This window comes from Mycena indigotica, assembly GCF_014461135.1.
Source record: "Mycena indigotica strain 171206Taipei chromosome Unknown Mind.scaff0003, whole genome shotgun sequence".
NCBI lineage: Eukaryota > Fungi > Basidiomycota > Agaricomycetes > Agaricales > Mycenaceae > Mycena > Mycena indigotica.
The window spans coordinates 415,265-432,402 of NW_023503002.1; the positions used below are offsets into that span (position 1 = coordinate 415,265).

Below are 17,138 nucleotides of genomic sequence, written 5' to 3' on the forward strand. Positions count from 1 at the left end.
CAAATATTTTAAAGTTAATTTTTTTTGCAGACTTAATCATTCTTTTAACTTCTTCAGGTAGTCTTGTAGTTTTGGAAATAGGCAAGGTTATTGATTGTAAAAAGAGATTGATCATAGTCCCCTCAGGCTTTTGAAGATAACTTTGTGTCCTAACATTATTTATCAAACTGTCAACAAAGAAACACCAGGATGGTCTATGTTCTCCTTGAGAAAGATATATTTTAAAATTCCACAAATCAATTACTTCATATCTAGTTTCAAGATCAAATATACTTCCACCTCCTCTCTCAACAGGAAGTCTCATAGTGTCATGAGCCACCCAGAGAAATGCATGCTGAATTCTTTGCAATGTTGATTCAATTTCTTCTGGCATACCTTGAACACGTGTTAGGTATTGTGTTCGACCTGCAATGCTCATGTTTATTATATGTTGTTTGCCCTCCAGTCCAGGACTTGATAGCAAAACAGCCTAGGAACAACTGTGGAAGAAGCTCTTATTTAGTTTTTCCCATATCAGCCCTCTGCTATCAAAGTCGTGATTTCTCTATAACTAAATGTAGGATCGTCCTGAAACAAGTCCAGCTGAATAGAGACCTTTCTTTTGATACCCCATACATCATGATGGCGTAAGATTTAATGGGTATCCGGCACTAAAAAGTTATAATTTTGACAAAGTTTAGATAGTTTCTGGAAGGAAAAAATTCCCTCTTTCCAGCTGTACACTTAGTTTTTATCATTCCTATGTACCAATTTTGAGTAATACAAGTTGTCAGCTTTGATTGTCCGCAACTGTAGTATATAGTTGGCACCCTATAGCAGGTGGACCCTTAGAGTTTCTTCTCTTTGGATCCTCCCCATGCTAGGTCAGCTTCATTTGTATTCACTTACTAATGTTTACCCTTTGGATCCTCCCCTGCTAGGACCTTGATCTTAGGCCTCAGGGGTTGCCCTTACAGTGTCGTGATATTGGGGCAGAACTCAATGTTGCAGCCCCATAGCCGGGGGTATATAGACCAGCCCATTTCACATTCTGAAGCCATGATGTTGTTCTCAGCCTTTGGGTTTGCCCTCTTCCCATAGCTTGATGCCCTTCTCCTCCATGGCCAATTCGGCCTGTCGGATCAAATCCAGTAGATCGTCCCCCTTGGTGTGTTTGAGCATAAGCATGGCTCGGATCGTGTGTTTCTTGAATAGCCCTGATGGTATTTGTTCTCCAGCAGCCAGGCCTCTTAGATATCAAAGAGCTTTCAGCCTAAGAGGTTTCTTGTCTCCCCATGCATAGGGTCAATCTGTCTTGAGTATTCATGTGCATTCACTTTGCTCAAGGCCCTCTTCTTCATCACTCTTACACTCCCCATTGGTTGCACACATACTTTCAGGACCCTTTCATCATAAAATTTTATAAATTTCATTCAAAGACTACTTTCTTTTTCAACTAACCTTTGACAGCTAAAAAAATCTACTAGTACATTCCAATGTGATATTTCAATTCCATTGCCTTAACAGCTAATTGCAAAATGTCAGCCACAAAGTCAGTCACTGATCATTAGCAAATCTATGCCTCCAAGAATCATGAGGGGTATTTACTATTTACAGATAAGTCTTGAGTATTTACTATTTATCCGATTTAGCTAGATTTGAATCATAACATTGTCCTCGATCCGTGTGAGCACCAGCTGCTCCAGACGCCGAGCGCGCCAACCTAGGGTCGCACCTTCGCCAACCACGTCACTCTGTCGGCCGAAACGACCCTCGCGACGGGTCACACGATCGTTCGGGTATTTAGGCCCGACTGGTGGTTGTCTTCTCCCATGTATCGCTACCGCCCCGCACACCGCCAGCTTTCGCGCGCATCGCATTCCTCCGCGTATGACGCGACACTCGGAAACCTGCTCGTGGGGCAGCACACGCGCGTGATATTCCAGGGCTTCACGGGCCGGCTCGCGAGTGTGAATGCGGCCGAGTCGCGGGCATGGGGGACCAATGTTGTTGGTGGTGTTTCGCCGCGGGTCGGGTTCCACCAGCACCCGGAGCTCGCGCACTTGCCGGTATTTGCAACCGTCAGGGAAGCGGTGGAGAAGTTGAAACCGGATGCGACGGGCGTGTATGTTGCAGCGGGGCAGGCGGCCAGCGCTATTGAGGAGGCGCTCGAGGCGGAAGTGCCCCTCATCGTTGCGGTGGCAGAGCATATCCCGCTGCACGACATCCTCAAGGTCCTTTTTGAAAATTTTCCCGGCTACCCGCTGATGACGTACGCAGATCCACGCAATGCTCCGCTCGCAGTCCGTGTCCCGGCTCGTCGGCGCGAACTCTCCGGGACTCATTTCGCCCGCGGGCACGTGCCGCATTGGGTTCCAGCCACTGCCGTGCTTCACGTCCGGCACAGTCGGCGTTGTCGCCCGCTCGGGGACACTTTCTTACGAGGCGGCTGCGGGTCTCACTGCCGCGGGGCTCGGGCAGAGCACCTGTGTCGGGGTTGGTGGGGACGTTCTCCCGGGGACAGACATTGTGGATGGATTGAAGTTGCTCAGCGAGGACCCGCAGACAGAGGCAATTGTGCTCATTGGTGAGGTCGGCGGGGAGCAGGAGATGCGAGCCGCTCATTGGGCAGAGGGGTATAGGAAGGCGAAAGGCGCTGAGGCAAAGTGCGTGTTCTTCTGGTCTTCACTTACGGGCTGACCAATGTAGACCGATTGCTGGACTCGTCGCTGGGCGGACAGTGCATCCCGGGCCAGACCGGGTGATGGGCCACGCCGGGGCATGGCCTGCGCTGGGCGAGCCAACAGCGGACGAGAAGTTCCATGCGCTAGAAAGAGCCGGCGTCACAATGGTGGACCATCCAGTTAAGTTTGGGCGCGTAATGAAAGGCCTGCTCTCCGGAAAGCGGGGATATCACACCGGTGCCCGGCGCGCGCTACACGTGCAAGCTGGACCACTCGTCGACGGGCTACCGGGCCTGGCCACCACCGATGTTGAAGCGACGCACGAGCTTGAACTCACCGTAGACCGAACAGCGGGCTCGCCGTGCTTTATTCTTGCACGCATCTCCCCAGTCTCCCAAATCACGCGCTTCCCATTCGCCTACCACGCCGCGGCCCCTCCAACAAAGGACATTGCAGGTATAGCTGACTATCTGGGCATGCCCCAGCGCGACGTGACTCTAGCGCGTCTACTGCACACTTTGCACGACCTGTTTATCCAACACGAAGGTGTCTCCCTGCGTGTCAGCCTCGCTATCGACAACGGCAGTCTAGCGGTTAAAGACCCCAGATTCGTATTCGATGACGCTGCCTTCCGCTCCGCTGGCCGGCACGCTGCCCTGCACTCGTCCACTGTGTCTAACCCAGACGGGATGGTCTACCTCCCGCTCGGCCCTCCGAAATCCCCGGAATGCGCCATCGGGACAGTCGTCAACGGTGCCGGGCTTGCACTCAACACCGTCGACGTGCTCTCCTCCGTCGGGGCCCCCATCCAGGCAGCAAACTTCCTCGACACGGGCGGGAAAGCCACCGCCGAAACGATCGGTCATGCGTTTGGCCTGCTGCGGGCCGATAACAGAGTTAAAGTGGTGCTGGTGAATGTCTTTGGCGGGCTCACGCAGGGCGCGGTGATCGCAAGGGGCGTGGTGGCCGCGGTGCGGGAGCTCCGGGCTGCAGAGGGAGATTCGGCGGAGGCGATGCCGGTGGTGGTGCGGATCCGCGGGACGGGCGAGGAAGAGGGCGCACAACTGCTGAGGGAAGCGGAACTGAAAGGGGTGTGGGTCGAGCCGGATTTTGATAATGCGGTGGAGCGGTGTGTAGAACTTGCGAGGGAGCAGATGTGAGTAGTGAAGGACGATGGTTTTGTGACTTTTGTCATGCTTGTGATGACAAATTGACAATGACAGCTCAGTTAAACTTAATACAAGGCTTGAAGCAAGGGGGAGTTCAAGATTCTTATCAGGCACATGGGCAGGGGTAAAATATGCTAGCTGGCAGGGAAGCATTGCTTTGTGCGTCTTTGTGGATTCGGAGGACAAGATCAATGCTGTGGTAATTTTTTTTGCTTGATATTCTCTATTAACCTCACTCACAAATTCCACAAAGCCTGAGGATCGGTTCATTTCAACCATAACATGGCTTCAAGTTCCTTGCACTGCAGCACGCCACACTTCTCCCGATGCTTTCACCCAAACTCTGGTTCTCCTTTTGGGGGGGGACGCCACCTCATCGAAATACCGTGCACGACAAGGAATCGAGGCTGCCGTGGGACGAGCGGCGGTGGTACGCGGCAGGTGTGCTATTTGAGGACCCGGGAAGCTCCACCAAAGGGTGATTCAAAAATTTGGGTTTTTGAGGCCCAAAAATCGCGATTTCCTTGTCCAAAAGATGGGTTTTTGAGACAAAAATTCTGAAAACCTTCTTCAAAATATGGGTTTTTCAGGCCTTGGGGAGGTTCGCAGGAAAGTTTTAGACTGGCCTGTGCACCACCGAGTACCAGATGCCTTTTGAGAGGAAAATCACCCCAAAGAGTGTTAGTTCAAAGGTAAAAGCGGCGCAAGACACTTTTTGACACCTGCAAAAATTACCATTTTTAGCAAGTGTCACACAGTGACATGTCACGATCCTTCTTCAAAAATGGGTTTTTGGGGCTCAAAAAAATGGGTTTTTGAGGCCAAAATCTGGAAATTTTTTGAATCACCCTTTGGTAGAGCTTCCCGGGTCCTGCTATTTGCAGGGCATCACGTATATCGCCGGCAGCGGGACGGCCGGTATGTCGTGGCGGAGAGGGTTGCAACGATGTGGCCTTATTCACAGGTACCGCCGTGGGTCCATCAGGAAAATGACAAAGCCTTCTAGGGCCTTCTTCAAGGACCTTCTGGGACCTTGTGGGTGGGGTCATAGCGATGTTCGTCAGGTCGTCAGGTCCGCCATCTTCGTCAGGTTGATGGGGATCTTCATCAGGTGTCTTACTTTCGTCAGGTTGTTTGATAATTGATCAGATTTTGAGGAATCATCTTACCATGCCGTGTTGATGGTTGCAGCGCCGGCCGGGGTCTTCCACCCCGGACCCGACCAGGGCCTTGCCCTGGACCCACCCTGCCGGGGGCTTTGCTCGCCGCGGGGCGCTGTGCGGTGCATGTTTCCCTTCTCTTTTCTTTTTCCTTCCATTTTTTCTGCCTTTTCACGTCCTCTGTGCTCTCAGTTGCGGCGCCGGCTTTCCACCCCGGACCCCGACCGAGGCTTTGCCCCGGACCCCACCCTGCCGGGAGCTGCTGCGCGGAGCCTGGTAAATTCAACATCTTTACCATTTGCTTGGCAACTAACGAAAATCAGCCTAAATCAATCAAGGATCTGCATAAAAATGACACCTGACGAAAACCAGCGACCTGACGATCTGACAAACATGAATTCCGCCCCCTTGTAGGCAGACCTTGTAGAAGAGTCTTCTACAAAAACTGTGCAAGGCCTTGGAAATCCAAGGCCAGACAAGGAAGTTGTAGAATAGGTAATAGTCATAAGCATTATAATGGTAGTCCAAGTGCAGTGTCTTGGTCCACATTCCATTCATACTTAAGCAGAGTCCAACTTAAACTATGATCTAGTTGTAATGCCAGAAAACATTAAAGTTTACACATATTTCAAGTCTAAATACCACAGACATGCATGAGATATCTCCCAAACATTAATGGCAGTTGAGAACTTGAGTAACGGCTCGAAAGTCGAGCGGAGAGTGATAACGAGATTAAGCTGACAGCAATGGCCGGATCTTCTCCGTAGCATCAGGAAGCCAGTCACTTTGTGACACATTCCACTTTTTTTTCTTCCCTCCTTTCCCCCGTCGCGTCGATTGCCCGTACGTGCGAAATCCGCCATTTCCCCCGCCTCATTTAAAAATATAGCTCCACCGTTTGCTGGGAAGACTGCCGAGACTGGAAGCACACCGAGTGAGTTGCCCAGAGCCAAGGTGTGTGTTTGTGAACGCTTTGGCACCGCTCATCTTGCTACTGTCAGTGTTGTGCACCGACTGTTTTCAGGCTCGGTCGCAGGGTAACGCATGGCGGCGCGCCGCTTGGGCCGCGCTGTTGACAAGGCCAGAATGGTGAGCCGTGGACTCATTTCTCCATCGTTAGAGCTGAAATTTAGACGAAAGGGAGCGCCAGCGCGGCTCTCTCATCCCTCCAGGAGAACGGGTCGGCGGCTGGGGTCTGCGCGCAGCGGACGGGCCGTCTGCGAGGCCCGAGGATGGCGGGCCATTGCTTGCGTCAACGGTGGCGGCGCTACCTGGCCGCTGCGTCCATTGCTCGTAACAAGCGGCCGCATCGGCCAGTCTCCTCATCTGGTGAGTTTATGGACCAAGCAGGACTGGAAACTCACTTTTTCTACCAGTGATTCTGTGCATGTGCCGACGCGATGTGCGCCTCATAAACCCTATCCGCCATCCTTGCGCCGAGTTGACATGCGAACTTGCCACAAGTCGCGGGACACGTCGGAGAATCGGCGCTCTGGGCACATGAGTTGTACAGCGCGACCATGGAGTAGTGGGTGGCTTTCAGATCTTCGTGAATAGAGTATTTATTACCCATGTAACTTAGCCAGACGACTATGCAACACATTTTTCTCATTTCTACCCCGTCTGTGTCTGCATAAAAGCCTTCCACACATCCTTGTACATGGCCTTGTGGAGGGCCTTTGATGGCCTTGTAGGCCTTGTAAGCCTTCTACAAGGATGGGACATGACTTGTAGAAGGCCTTCCACAAGGCCGGCCTTGTATGGCCTTGTGGATGTCATTTTCCTGATGAGTCAAGGTTGAACAATGAAGAGACATCCAGCGGAAATCTGAGATAAATATATAGGTTCAAGACTAAACAGAACATTCTAGGAGTCAACATTTATCATCGATGATAGTCTCCAGGTCCTGTAAACCCACCAAAACCATTCACCCATCCACACGTTGATGTGCCAACAACCAGCATCTTCAAATTCGCCGCCACCCTTGTTTGAGAAGGAAGGTTATTGTGTCCTTATCCATAATGGGCAATCGAATGCTGCGTCCACACATGGGAGTCATTGTGGCTGTGAGTATTTAAGGCTAACCCCCCCGTTGTTTTCCCATAACAACCCCTTGACAGACACCACCATTATGTCCTTCGCGAAGCTCCCCGCCGAGCTCCTTTCCGAAATCGCCGCCTACTGTCCGAGCGAGCACACCACGGCGCTGCGGGGCGTCAACAAGATGATGAGCGAGGTCATGGCACGCGCCTTCTTCGGCTGCCTGCCGCTAATGCTATCGCCGGAGGGCCTCCGGGAGGGGACCAGAGCGATGCTGACGGCGGTGGCCAGCGGGAAGACGGGGTGGGGCAGGTGGGCACGGCATATCCGGGTCGTGCTACGCGGTGCCGACGCGCCAGTCGTCAACTATTACGCGCTGATCAACCTGCGTGACCCGGCAGCGCTGGCCGCGCAAGACGAGAGGGACGCGTTTTTCCAGCGGCAATGGGATCTAGAACAGGAAGATGTTCCGTTGCTGGAGCGCGCGTTTAATGTGATGCCCAAGGCAAGCTCTGCGAGGTACGTGGCCCGTATGCAGTGTGACTCGAAGAAATGTGACTCATAATCAGCTTTGAGTGGGGCACACTGGACTTACCCCACGGCGTCAACTACGCCATCCTGCAACATCTAGGGGCCGCAGGCGCTGATTTTCATGAGCTGAGCATCCACATTACTGCGACACAGGGTTGGCTGGACAAGCGGCCTGATCCTTCCTGGCCCACCTTCGACAATATGCGGTCACTGACGCTTGAGACACTGGCCCCCCACGCACTGTCGACGCTCGCTTACTACCTCTGGGACGCCGGGTCGACGAGGGCGCTTTCCTGTCTCAAAATCAACGGCGATGCACTCACCTCTCACCGAGTATGGAACCAACTCAACAACTGGAACCCTAGTAGCATCCGCGAGTTTTGTGTCAACGAGACCTCGTTATTCGCCTTTGGTAGCGTCGCGCTGGAGGGCATGCATACGCTCGAGTCGCTCCATATACTCCCGCGACCACGCAGACCGTGGGCCGAGCGGCGCCGGTGGGCGGCGCAGCTGACTGACAACGAGAATGCGGCACGTGGGGTTAAACTGTGGACGGCGCTCGCGGCCGCTGCGGACACAGACCTGCCAGCGAAACGGATTCGGCTCAAAGAGCTCCGGGTGCCGAAGCTTTACGAGGGATTGGCGCAATATTTGCTGTCGTATGCGGGCCTGGAAGTACTGATGATCACCAGTGCCTCTCGCGCCGATTTGCCGATAACGATCGCCGAGTCGGACACCGGCGCCGACGATGAGGATACGGCCGGCATCGTCACACTTTCGGCTTCGACTTCGGCTGCGGAGTCCCAGACCGCCGAGGCGGAAAATTTCTTCCACCGCGTCCTGGCAAAACACGCCGGCACACTCCGCGTGTTGCGAGTGACCGCACCGCATCCAGGGCAATGGAGTTTTGGCCGCCACAACGCAGACGCGATACGTCAGTTGACTAACGTGCAAACCCTGATCATGAGCGTGGATGTGGACCGCGTGGGCAATACCTTGAAGGCGGCGTTGGACAGTGAGGACAACGTCAATGCCGTCGTATGTGCTTTTACTTGTTTCACGGTAGAGGCAACTGATGAACTGACGACATAGGACCGTTTCCTCGCTACGATCACCGACCTTCCCGACCTGCGCCGCGCCGCGTTGCTCGGGACGGTCCCCTGGCGGCGGCGGCGCGAGGACTGGGAGAACGTTGTGTCCGCGGGGTGCACGAATCGGACTCTGCGGGCCATCGAAGCGGCCGTGGAGCAGGCCGCGCCAGGGCAACTAAGAGATGGGGTAGCGCTATTTGCGGGGCGCAACGTGTATTGTCAGAAACAGGATGGGACGTATGGCGTGTTGGAGACACTCAGCACTGCGAATGTGGGGTCCTCAGAGGCCGAGATGCCGCTGTGGGGTGGAATTTCCTTAGAACTTTGACATACCTTGGCCGTACATTTTTTTCTCGTTGATCATGATAACATTTGACTAGCAGAAATGTTAAAAAAAGCACCTGCAATTTTTTCTTGCTATAAACTACCTGCGAAAATTCGGAATTATTGTTCTAGTTTTTTTCTCTACATATATATAGTCAGGCACCTTTCTTGGTAATCATTAGGTAAAAGAGCTCAAGTTTTTTCTTCTCATATTTCTCAGGCAAAAGTTGCCAAAAAAGGGTGAAATTTTCAATTAGAAAAAATTTATTCAAAAATTTCAAATTTTCACATGTGTAAGGGCAACCCTGGAGAGATCAAGGTCCTAGCAGGGGAAAGGGTGAATAAAAGTTATGGAAATGTATAGAGGGACCAACCTAGCAGGGGAGGATCTAAAGAAAAGAAACTCTAAGGGTTCACCTGCTGGGAACCATATACTGGTCGTCTATAACTGCTGACATAGAGTGCAGAAGGCCTGAGCAGCATCGCAGGCCTTGTCCCAAGGTATTCGTTGGGACAGTCTTGACAGATCAGTGACAAGGGGGGTTCAACATCCAAATCGCAGATATAGGGTCGGAAAGTTTTTTTCCGACCCTCTGGGGACCCCCCCCTCCCCCCTCCTGCCATATAGGGTAATATGCTCCCACGATTAACATCATGTGGGTCATCATCGTCGTCCGAGTCCGGTGTCAGATCAGGCAGGCTGGAATCAAGACTGGAATTGGAATCGTCTCCGTTGTCAGGGCCAGAGAGGTCCATGGTGCAAACCAAAGGGAACGGGCCAGAGTGGAGCGGAGACGTTTCTGAAGCAACCGGAGTCGCCGCAGCTCGGTCTGTTCAACACGCTCTTCCTCACAGCAGGTCGAAGCAGTTGGCACTGTGTCATCTTGACCTCTCGGGTTTCCCAGTTGATCTCTAGGTTATGTTTCCGCAACCTGGAGTACCCCCAGGATGAGGTATTGCTTGCCAAGATGGGTGATGGCCAGTTGAACTTGTTCGGCATGGCCTTTGTAGCGCAGGACCAAGTCTGCGATCTGTTTGATGGAGCCAGCGTCATTGGGGGTGCCATCAACATTGAAAACAGGAATCAGCTGATCGAGGGTGCGGACCGGGATGCCGTTCCAAGTGACATAGTTTGGGTGCCACCTCCGACAAGCCCAGAGAGCAAGAGCTTCAGCGCGCTAGTGGTGGACTCCAGCTCCAGCGGGAGGTGGAGGGAGTTCACCCCAGGGGAGGCGGCAACGGTATACTGCTTGGGTAGTTTCTTTCCCCAGGCAGTGAGGTGGCGAAGGACGATGACCGGAGTTGGAGATGGAGACGGGGCAGGGGCAGGAGAGGGTGTGTCTTTCGTTTCGGGCTCATTGTAGGGCAAAGAACTGCATTCATCATACAAAGAGGCAAAACGATTTATGGACGCAAATGAGGGCACACCAGTCACCTGTCACAGGGGACAAAATCCTCTCCGGCCATCAACTCCGCTGCCGTCTCTGGCAGGGCAGCTGTGTCCGTGTAGCGGGTGATCAACTCCGCTAACATCTCGTCACCGAGTTGTTGGATCACCTCATCAAGGATGTCCATTAAGCGGACATCGGCAGGGAGGGGGCAATCCCAGGCGAGATGATTTGGGTCGTCGCACCTGAAGCAGGCGCGACAAGGGGCACCCCGAGCCCTGGTGCGACTACATACTACTTGTCTGTAGCTGCCGCTGTCGGGCACAGAAGGCTTGGGCGGCGTCGCAGGCGAGGTCCCAGGGCGACCGTCGGGAGGGCGTTGACGGATCGGTGATTGTGCGGGCGAGATGGAGGGCCGGACCGGAGTCGGAACCGGAATCGGACGCGTCTCCAGGCCGAAAGGGAGGTTCCCCTGACACAAGGTCCATCAGGTCCTTGATGTCGTCGGTGTACTGGTAGACATCCTTTGTACCTATGTGATAGGTGGAAGTCTCCAGTTTGGAGAGAGCGTGATCTTGCTCGTTCTCCTCGACAAACTGGAGTTGAAACTTGGAAACAAACAAGCCCCAGGACGGAAATGGAAACGGGGCTTTGCTTCCGTGGCACTCTGCCCATTGCTGAGTGGGTCCTTCTGCCATAAATGACATGGCATAACAGATGGCCTTTTCCTTGCTCGCCTCTCCATTGACCATGAAGGCCTCAGGGGCAAGGCGGGCTAGGTGCGAACCGCATAGAGGAATGCGCGGCCGCGTTTCCGATCACCATTGAAGGTGAACAGGGGGTTTAGTCGCAAGACCAATTTTGAGGCGAGGTTGATGTCGCCAAAGAGGGCTTCGAAGTTGCCCTGGACCGGAGTCAGAGTCGGAATCGACATCTCTGGCGATGATGTTTGGGGCGTGCCAGCATTATTAGCGGCGGCAGCGGCAGCGGAAGCCTGGTTGGTGAGTAAAGCAAGGGCCTCAGTTAGGCTGTCGATTGTTGCCTTGAGTGAGTCCAGTCGGGCGTCTGCGGTGGAGTGACTCCAGATGGCATGATGGGTGCGAGGATCACAGGAGTGGCAGCCCACTCAGTTAGGTTTGCTAGCAAAACCTGGCCCAAGGCCCAAGGGTCATAAATGTAACACTTTTAGAAAAACTATTTGATTCATGTTTTAGGGTTAGATCATAGTATTGATGATGATAGTGATGGCATTAAGATAATGTCATTGATGTGGAACGATTTTGAATTGACATCAGTATTTTGATGACTATGTCAAGATACATCAATTTTTGCCTAATTAGGATGTATACCTTTGCCCCAGATCACAAGCCTACAATGATCAAGGTGCTGCCAACATGCACGGATCGGTGGGACCCGGGTCTGAGTCTGGTGGGCAGCGTGCAGGTTGTGGAGATATAGGGGCAGCTTATGGTATGTGTGCCAGCAAAAACTGCATGGACTGTTTGTCAGATTGAATATATGTCCCGTTGCGATTTGAAGTCTCCGGAAATTGCATGACAGCTAGTATCTATGGGCTGGGAATTGGAGTGGTTGAGGATAGGGAAGAGTGCATATTGAAGTATCTCCACATAGGGAGTGGCACAGATATACTGACCCATTTCGTTCAATTCAGCGGGCCTGTGACCCGTGACCGTTTGGCCGAAATGTCTAATTTTGTGACCTCTTACCTAAATAGTAAATTCCGCCAAAGGCGCAAAATTTTTTGAGATTCTTCCAAATCGGGATGCTTTGGGACCAAAAGAATGGGCTGTGACCTGTGACCGGCCGAAATATTTCAGCCAAAAATCCCGATGTGACCGTGACCCGCTGAAATGGGTCAGTACCCTTGGGTATGTGGGACTCCATCCGTATCTATGCTGGCTGTGTACCCATATCCATGGATACGGATACAGATATACCTATGGATTGGAGAAGATATTACATAGAAATTTTATCAAGGTAGTACAAAAATGTTTGTACGCCTACTAGTATGTACCATCAAGCCAATATGTAAGAACTTCTGTTTTAGGCTGCTGGAGTATATTATCCCCCCTATTTACTGTACTATTTTATTCAATTTGTCGGTCACACGTCACACCCCAGCTGATCCAACGAAATTTTTTGTAAGTCACGCAGCCACTGCACGACTGACAAAAGGTACAGTTTGTCAGGGTGTCACGCGCAAGACCCCTGATGAACTGATTAAAATGGTACAGTACCCTCACACCTTCAAGGGTTTACTTATCCATGATACTCATAGATATGAAAAGTTCTATCTGTACCCATATCCATATGGATAAAATCGGTGTATCCGCATGGATTGCATATATCCCTGCTTATATATATCATAATTTTCCTCCACTTATGCTATAACACATGTTTTAGCCAAAAAAAAATGGTCCCCTAAGCTGAATTTAGATATAAGAAACAGTGGTCCAAAACAATGGCCTCTTTTACTGCTTTGATTGATATGCAATAAAGTTTCAAAAGTTGTACAAGAAATCCAGTTCTGTATCAGGGTGTCAAATATAGCATATATTATGACTACTCCCTTCCTGACCTAAGGGGCAGGCATGATGGCATCAATGGACATGATGTCAGTCAGTGGGTCCCCCCTGGCAGCCTTAATTCTTTTTTCTGGTAGTAATTTTTCGTTGTATCACATAAGTATAATACATCTAAGAATATTTAACACTGTATTTTCATGTGATTTGAGTCTGTATAGCCAGCCCTTACTTAACCAGTGATTGCCTGAGTGCCTGAGGGTCCTATGAAAAATAAACCCTCAGGGCCCTATCCAGAGGCCCTCAGGTCAACAGAAACTAGTTAGAGGGCCTTAATAGGCCCTATTGATTGGATCATATGTGTCATCATAAATGTGTCATGATCATCTGTCAATGAAATTTTTATCAGTCTTCTTCTTCACACTGCCCACACAGCCAATCTCTGAGATTGGTAAAATCCTTCTATGTCATAGCCAAGGCAAACACATCACACTACCACAACTACTGCAAAGTAACCGACATGCAAGCAGAGGCTAAGTATCTAAATGATCTTGCAGATGCCACAAAAGATACATAACTTGATGATGGAGCCATTTACGATGGTGATTATATTGCATAATTTGATTATTAAATAACTTCCTTTTTTGGTAAAATAGGGCCCTAGGGCAATCACTGTGTAACTTAACCCCTCTGCAAATTACCATATTTGGTAGGATTTGTCATGTATTTGTGACACTTCTCCACCTCTGTTGTGACATTTCAATGTGGAGATCATAAAGGAGGCTTTTTTACAAGACTATTCTGTGTGTTAAGTAGTAATTGGTTGGTGTCACAGTTGGTCGGTCCCCTGTCTGAGGCTTCCTGATGTGTTTCTAAATTTTATTTATGCCTCCCCCTTATCCATGTTTTATAGACAATAAGTGAAAAATGGTGCTGCATTATTAGTCACTATTACCCACTTTGTTATATATGGTGATTTGTCATATAAATATATATGGTCTTCTATCTTGTGGCATATTTGGTGCATTTATTTGCTACAAATTATAGCCACACTCACTTTGAGTTAAGTCCAATGTGATGACTCAATATGCTGCGATTTCTTAGAGAATCAGTCCCCATGAAAATCCATGAAGGATTGAGAAAACAAAACAGATTTTCAATTGCAAATTATGATGTCCATCGTCGTACTGACGGGTCCTTCAGTCTTGCTTCCGTCAGAAGCAATCACCTCCGGCGTACTGGCATAATTGTGTGGGATCGTGACACATGTGCTAAGTAATCCTCAACTGATCGGATTATTCTGTAAGGTTGCCCCACGGATTGCCCACGGGCCGATCCTGTATCCCCTTTAGTACAACGATTACGCGGCCGGACAGGACACGACATGGCCCATCACTTCGTCATCCAGGTTGCCACATGCATTCGGGCCGATTCCTCAAAATCCGCTACCGTGGGAGTAGAATTTCCCTTGCTAGAACGGCGGCCGTTGGGCTAAGGAACGCAAAAGCAAGCAAAAAGGGACATGTAGCTCATGTCGATGCACGGTCTGCTATGTGGTTTCTTGATAGTAAGTAAGTGCTTATTGGATCAACTTCCTGGGTCGCGCGATCTACTAGTACTCAGCCTGACTACGAGTACCTTGCTTTTTTCGATCATTTCGGTCCGATTACAGCCCATTGCACCAATCTCGGCTGCTTCACTCCTACGCGCACATGGCTAGCTAGAAATGACCAGATCATTGTGATGGGCAATCGTGGGCAGTGTTGTGCGCGTCGTACCCTACAATTGCCTGGCTAGGCTCTAGCTAGGTACTTTAGAAGCTTATCGCCAGAACTCCTTCCTTGCGAGACACATACGACTGTACTCGCATTCGCCAATGATTGACGTTGACGTCCGAGGAATTTGATCTGTTGTCCCCACCAATGGGCAAACGCCGTTGGTTGCTACGTAAGCACCGCAGCACTGGACCAGCGCCCATTCCAAAGAAGCCACATCAATGTCGGGAGTGGGATCAATTACGGGACCTATCGACGCAAATCGTTTGTCCTGCCGATCGTTTGGGGCACGTATATTAAGAACAAGCACGCGAACAGCATTTTGTCCTTTACTCGCTATGGCTTCCCCGCCCTCCTCTGTTACATCGTCCTCTTCCTCTGCGGCTTCTTCCCCCGAGCCGCGCTCCGCCAGTGCGGCTCGCGTCAGAAACTTGAAGCCCAAGCCGAAACGCAATGCCTGTTATAATTGCCGACATTCCAAGGCCAAAGTACGGGCTTTTTGACATCGCAAGGGGCTTACCACTGAACTTGAACCCGTCAACCCATAGTGCATACCAGCCCGCGACAAAAATGTCGATCCAGAAACCATGCCCTACGTCCTTGTGTCCTGCACGCGCTGTCGGATGAGAAATATGCAATGCCAATACCCTTCTGGGCCACCGTACATCATCCCCAGCTACGACCATCCCATGTGCCGAGTGCTGATACCTCTACAACCCGCCGCCCAACCCCCAATGATCGCGGTATCGAGTTCGTCCGAATCATCCCGCCCGCTTGGGGGCTTGCTTCCGTCCACGCGCGCGCCTCCCCGAGACTTTCGGCCAAGATACGGTGACCGCACATCCTACCCGTCGTTGGCACTCGTCCCCACCTCGGACGATTTTGGTCTGTTTGCCCCCTCACCACTGGCAGCGACAATCCGCCCGTCACCTACTAGCAGTCCGCCATCCGCGTCGCCAGGTGAAATCGAAACTCCAACAGGCGATTTCACCGCGCAAAGAATCGATTGGGGAGCACTGGACCTGGCAGTGGAGCTTGGAGCGACTGGGCCCGCCACATTCGACAGTCAAGCCGCCGATGATTGGTGTGAGCTCATGCTTGGTCATTACTAGTTTGGTGTATTGTGTCTGTAGATTTGCGAAGAGTGTATTACAATGATAATGAGGCACTCACCGAAAGCCTAAGCACCCGCCCGACGTATGAGGACATGTACTCTTCATCGCATGACTTGATGAGTAACGCTACGCTGTAGTGCTTTGAGATGTGGCTAGTACTTAGCTGCCAGAGTGCTTCGAATCCTGAGACGGCGAAATGTGGCCGATGAAGTCCACATCCTGGAGGGAAATACGTTCCGCACTATCGCACAATCTCCGCATGCCGGGGATCAGGGAACCGTTGGAGTCGATCAGCTGCCTATCCACAAATGAATGTTGGCTGAGTGTGGCACTGGTCATGATGATTCTCCGACTGCGCTTTGAGCTTACTGAGCTGGCATTGCCACGGGAAATTTTATCCCCACCTGGGACAGTTGGTAAGCGGGATTCCATGCGCCAGCTGTAACAATGAGTCAAGGGCGATGGAGGCTCTGTGGGAGAAAGACATTTCGAAACTACCATACTAGTCCAAACAATAGATGATTTCCGGTCTTGACACGTCAGACTAAGAGAGAGTGGAAAAAAATGTATTGACGCAACGCAGAAAGACGACAGAATGTTGCTCGAAAGGTAATAGAAAGGTGGGTCCTATAATTTTACGTCTGCGGTGTAGCGCTGGAACCGGATGTAGTCATTGATTTGGAGCTGAGGAAGGTCGCGTCTTGACAAGTCTTGACCCTTGGCCAGTGGTGGATCGAGTCGAGAATCAGAGCAAGTCATTTGCAAGAGGTCTATTCCAGAGATGGGAGACCGCGTTAGTTCACTACATGTTTCTTGACAACGAACGAGCTGTGTGCTAGGCGTGGAAGGCCGACCAAGATGTGTGCGGTCATAACATTGTCGAGCAAGTCGTGATGTCTAAATGCCACATTTCGACGAAAGAAGAACGGCGCCGGTCATGACTCCATATCCATACTGACGGTGGAGCATGCAAGAGAACGTTGTTGCGCCGAAACATCGTCAGAGCCAAAATGGCGGACACTACTTTCTGCGCCTCCGTGTATCGATGTTGACTCTGTTGGTTAGGCTCGCTGGCGACTCCACTGATGGTAGTTTGCTGAGCTTGCGCAACGAGTGGACGGCCCCCTCTCGGAACTTGAAGGCCACGGCGGAATTGTTGACGGATAAAAGTCAGACAGATTCGTCAGAGTTGGCCAAGAACGCACTTGGAAGGGCCTGTAACCCGCTCAAACTGCTCTCCTTGCTCAATCCACAGTCTATCCATCTCCCCCCGCCAGCTCGGATCCCGACAAACGGAGTTTGAGGCGTCGTAAACATCTAGGTATCGACCCGGACACCC

General features: G+C 51.3%; 3 protein-coding genes across 3 annotated transcripts; all 3 read left to right on the forward strand.

The window, feature by feature from the left end:
• Positions 1-1,811: 1,811 nt before the first annotated feature.
• Positions 1,812-3,823, forward strand: MIND_00297800 (Succinyl-CoA ligase subunit alpha; the record flags this gene model as incomplete). Its single annotated transcript, XM_037359840.1, has 3 exons — positions 1,812-2,213; positions 2,260-2,645; positions 2,689-3,823. 3 exons carry the CDS (start codon positions 1,812-1,814, stop codon positions 3,821-3,823), a joined length of 1,923 nt encoding a protein of 640 aa, XP_037222725.1.
• A 3,300-nt stretch (positions 3,824-7,123) lies between these two features.
• On the forward strand, positions 7,124-8,982 carry MIND_00297900 (uncharacterized protein; the record flags this gene model as incomplete). Its single annotated transcript, XM_037359841.1, has 3 exons — positions 7,124-7,551; positions 7,602-8,601; positions 8,656-8,982. 3 exons carry the CDS (start codon positions 7,124-7,126, stop codon positions 8,980-8,982), a joined length of 1,755 nt encoding a protein of 584 aa, XP_037222726.1.
• A 6,040-nt stretch (positions 8,983-15,022) lies between these two features.
• MIND_00298000 (uncharacterized protein) lies at positions 15,023-15,796 on the forward strand (the record flags this gene model as incomplete). Its single annotated transcript, XM_037359842.1, has 2 exons — positions 15,023-15,172; positions 15,233-15,796. 2 exons carry the CDS (start codon positions 15,023-15,025, stop codon positions 15,794-15,796), a joined length of 714 nt encoding a protein of 237 aa, XP_037222727.1.
• Positions 15,797-17,138: the final 1,342 nt, after the last annotated feature.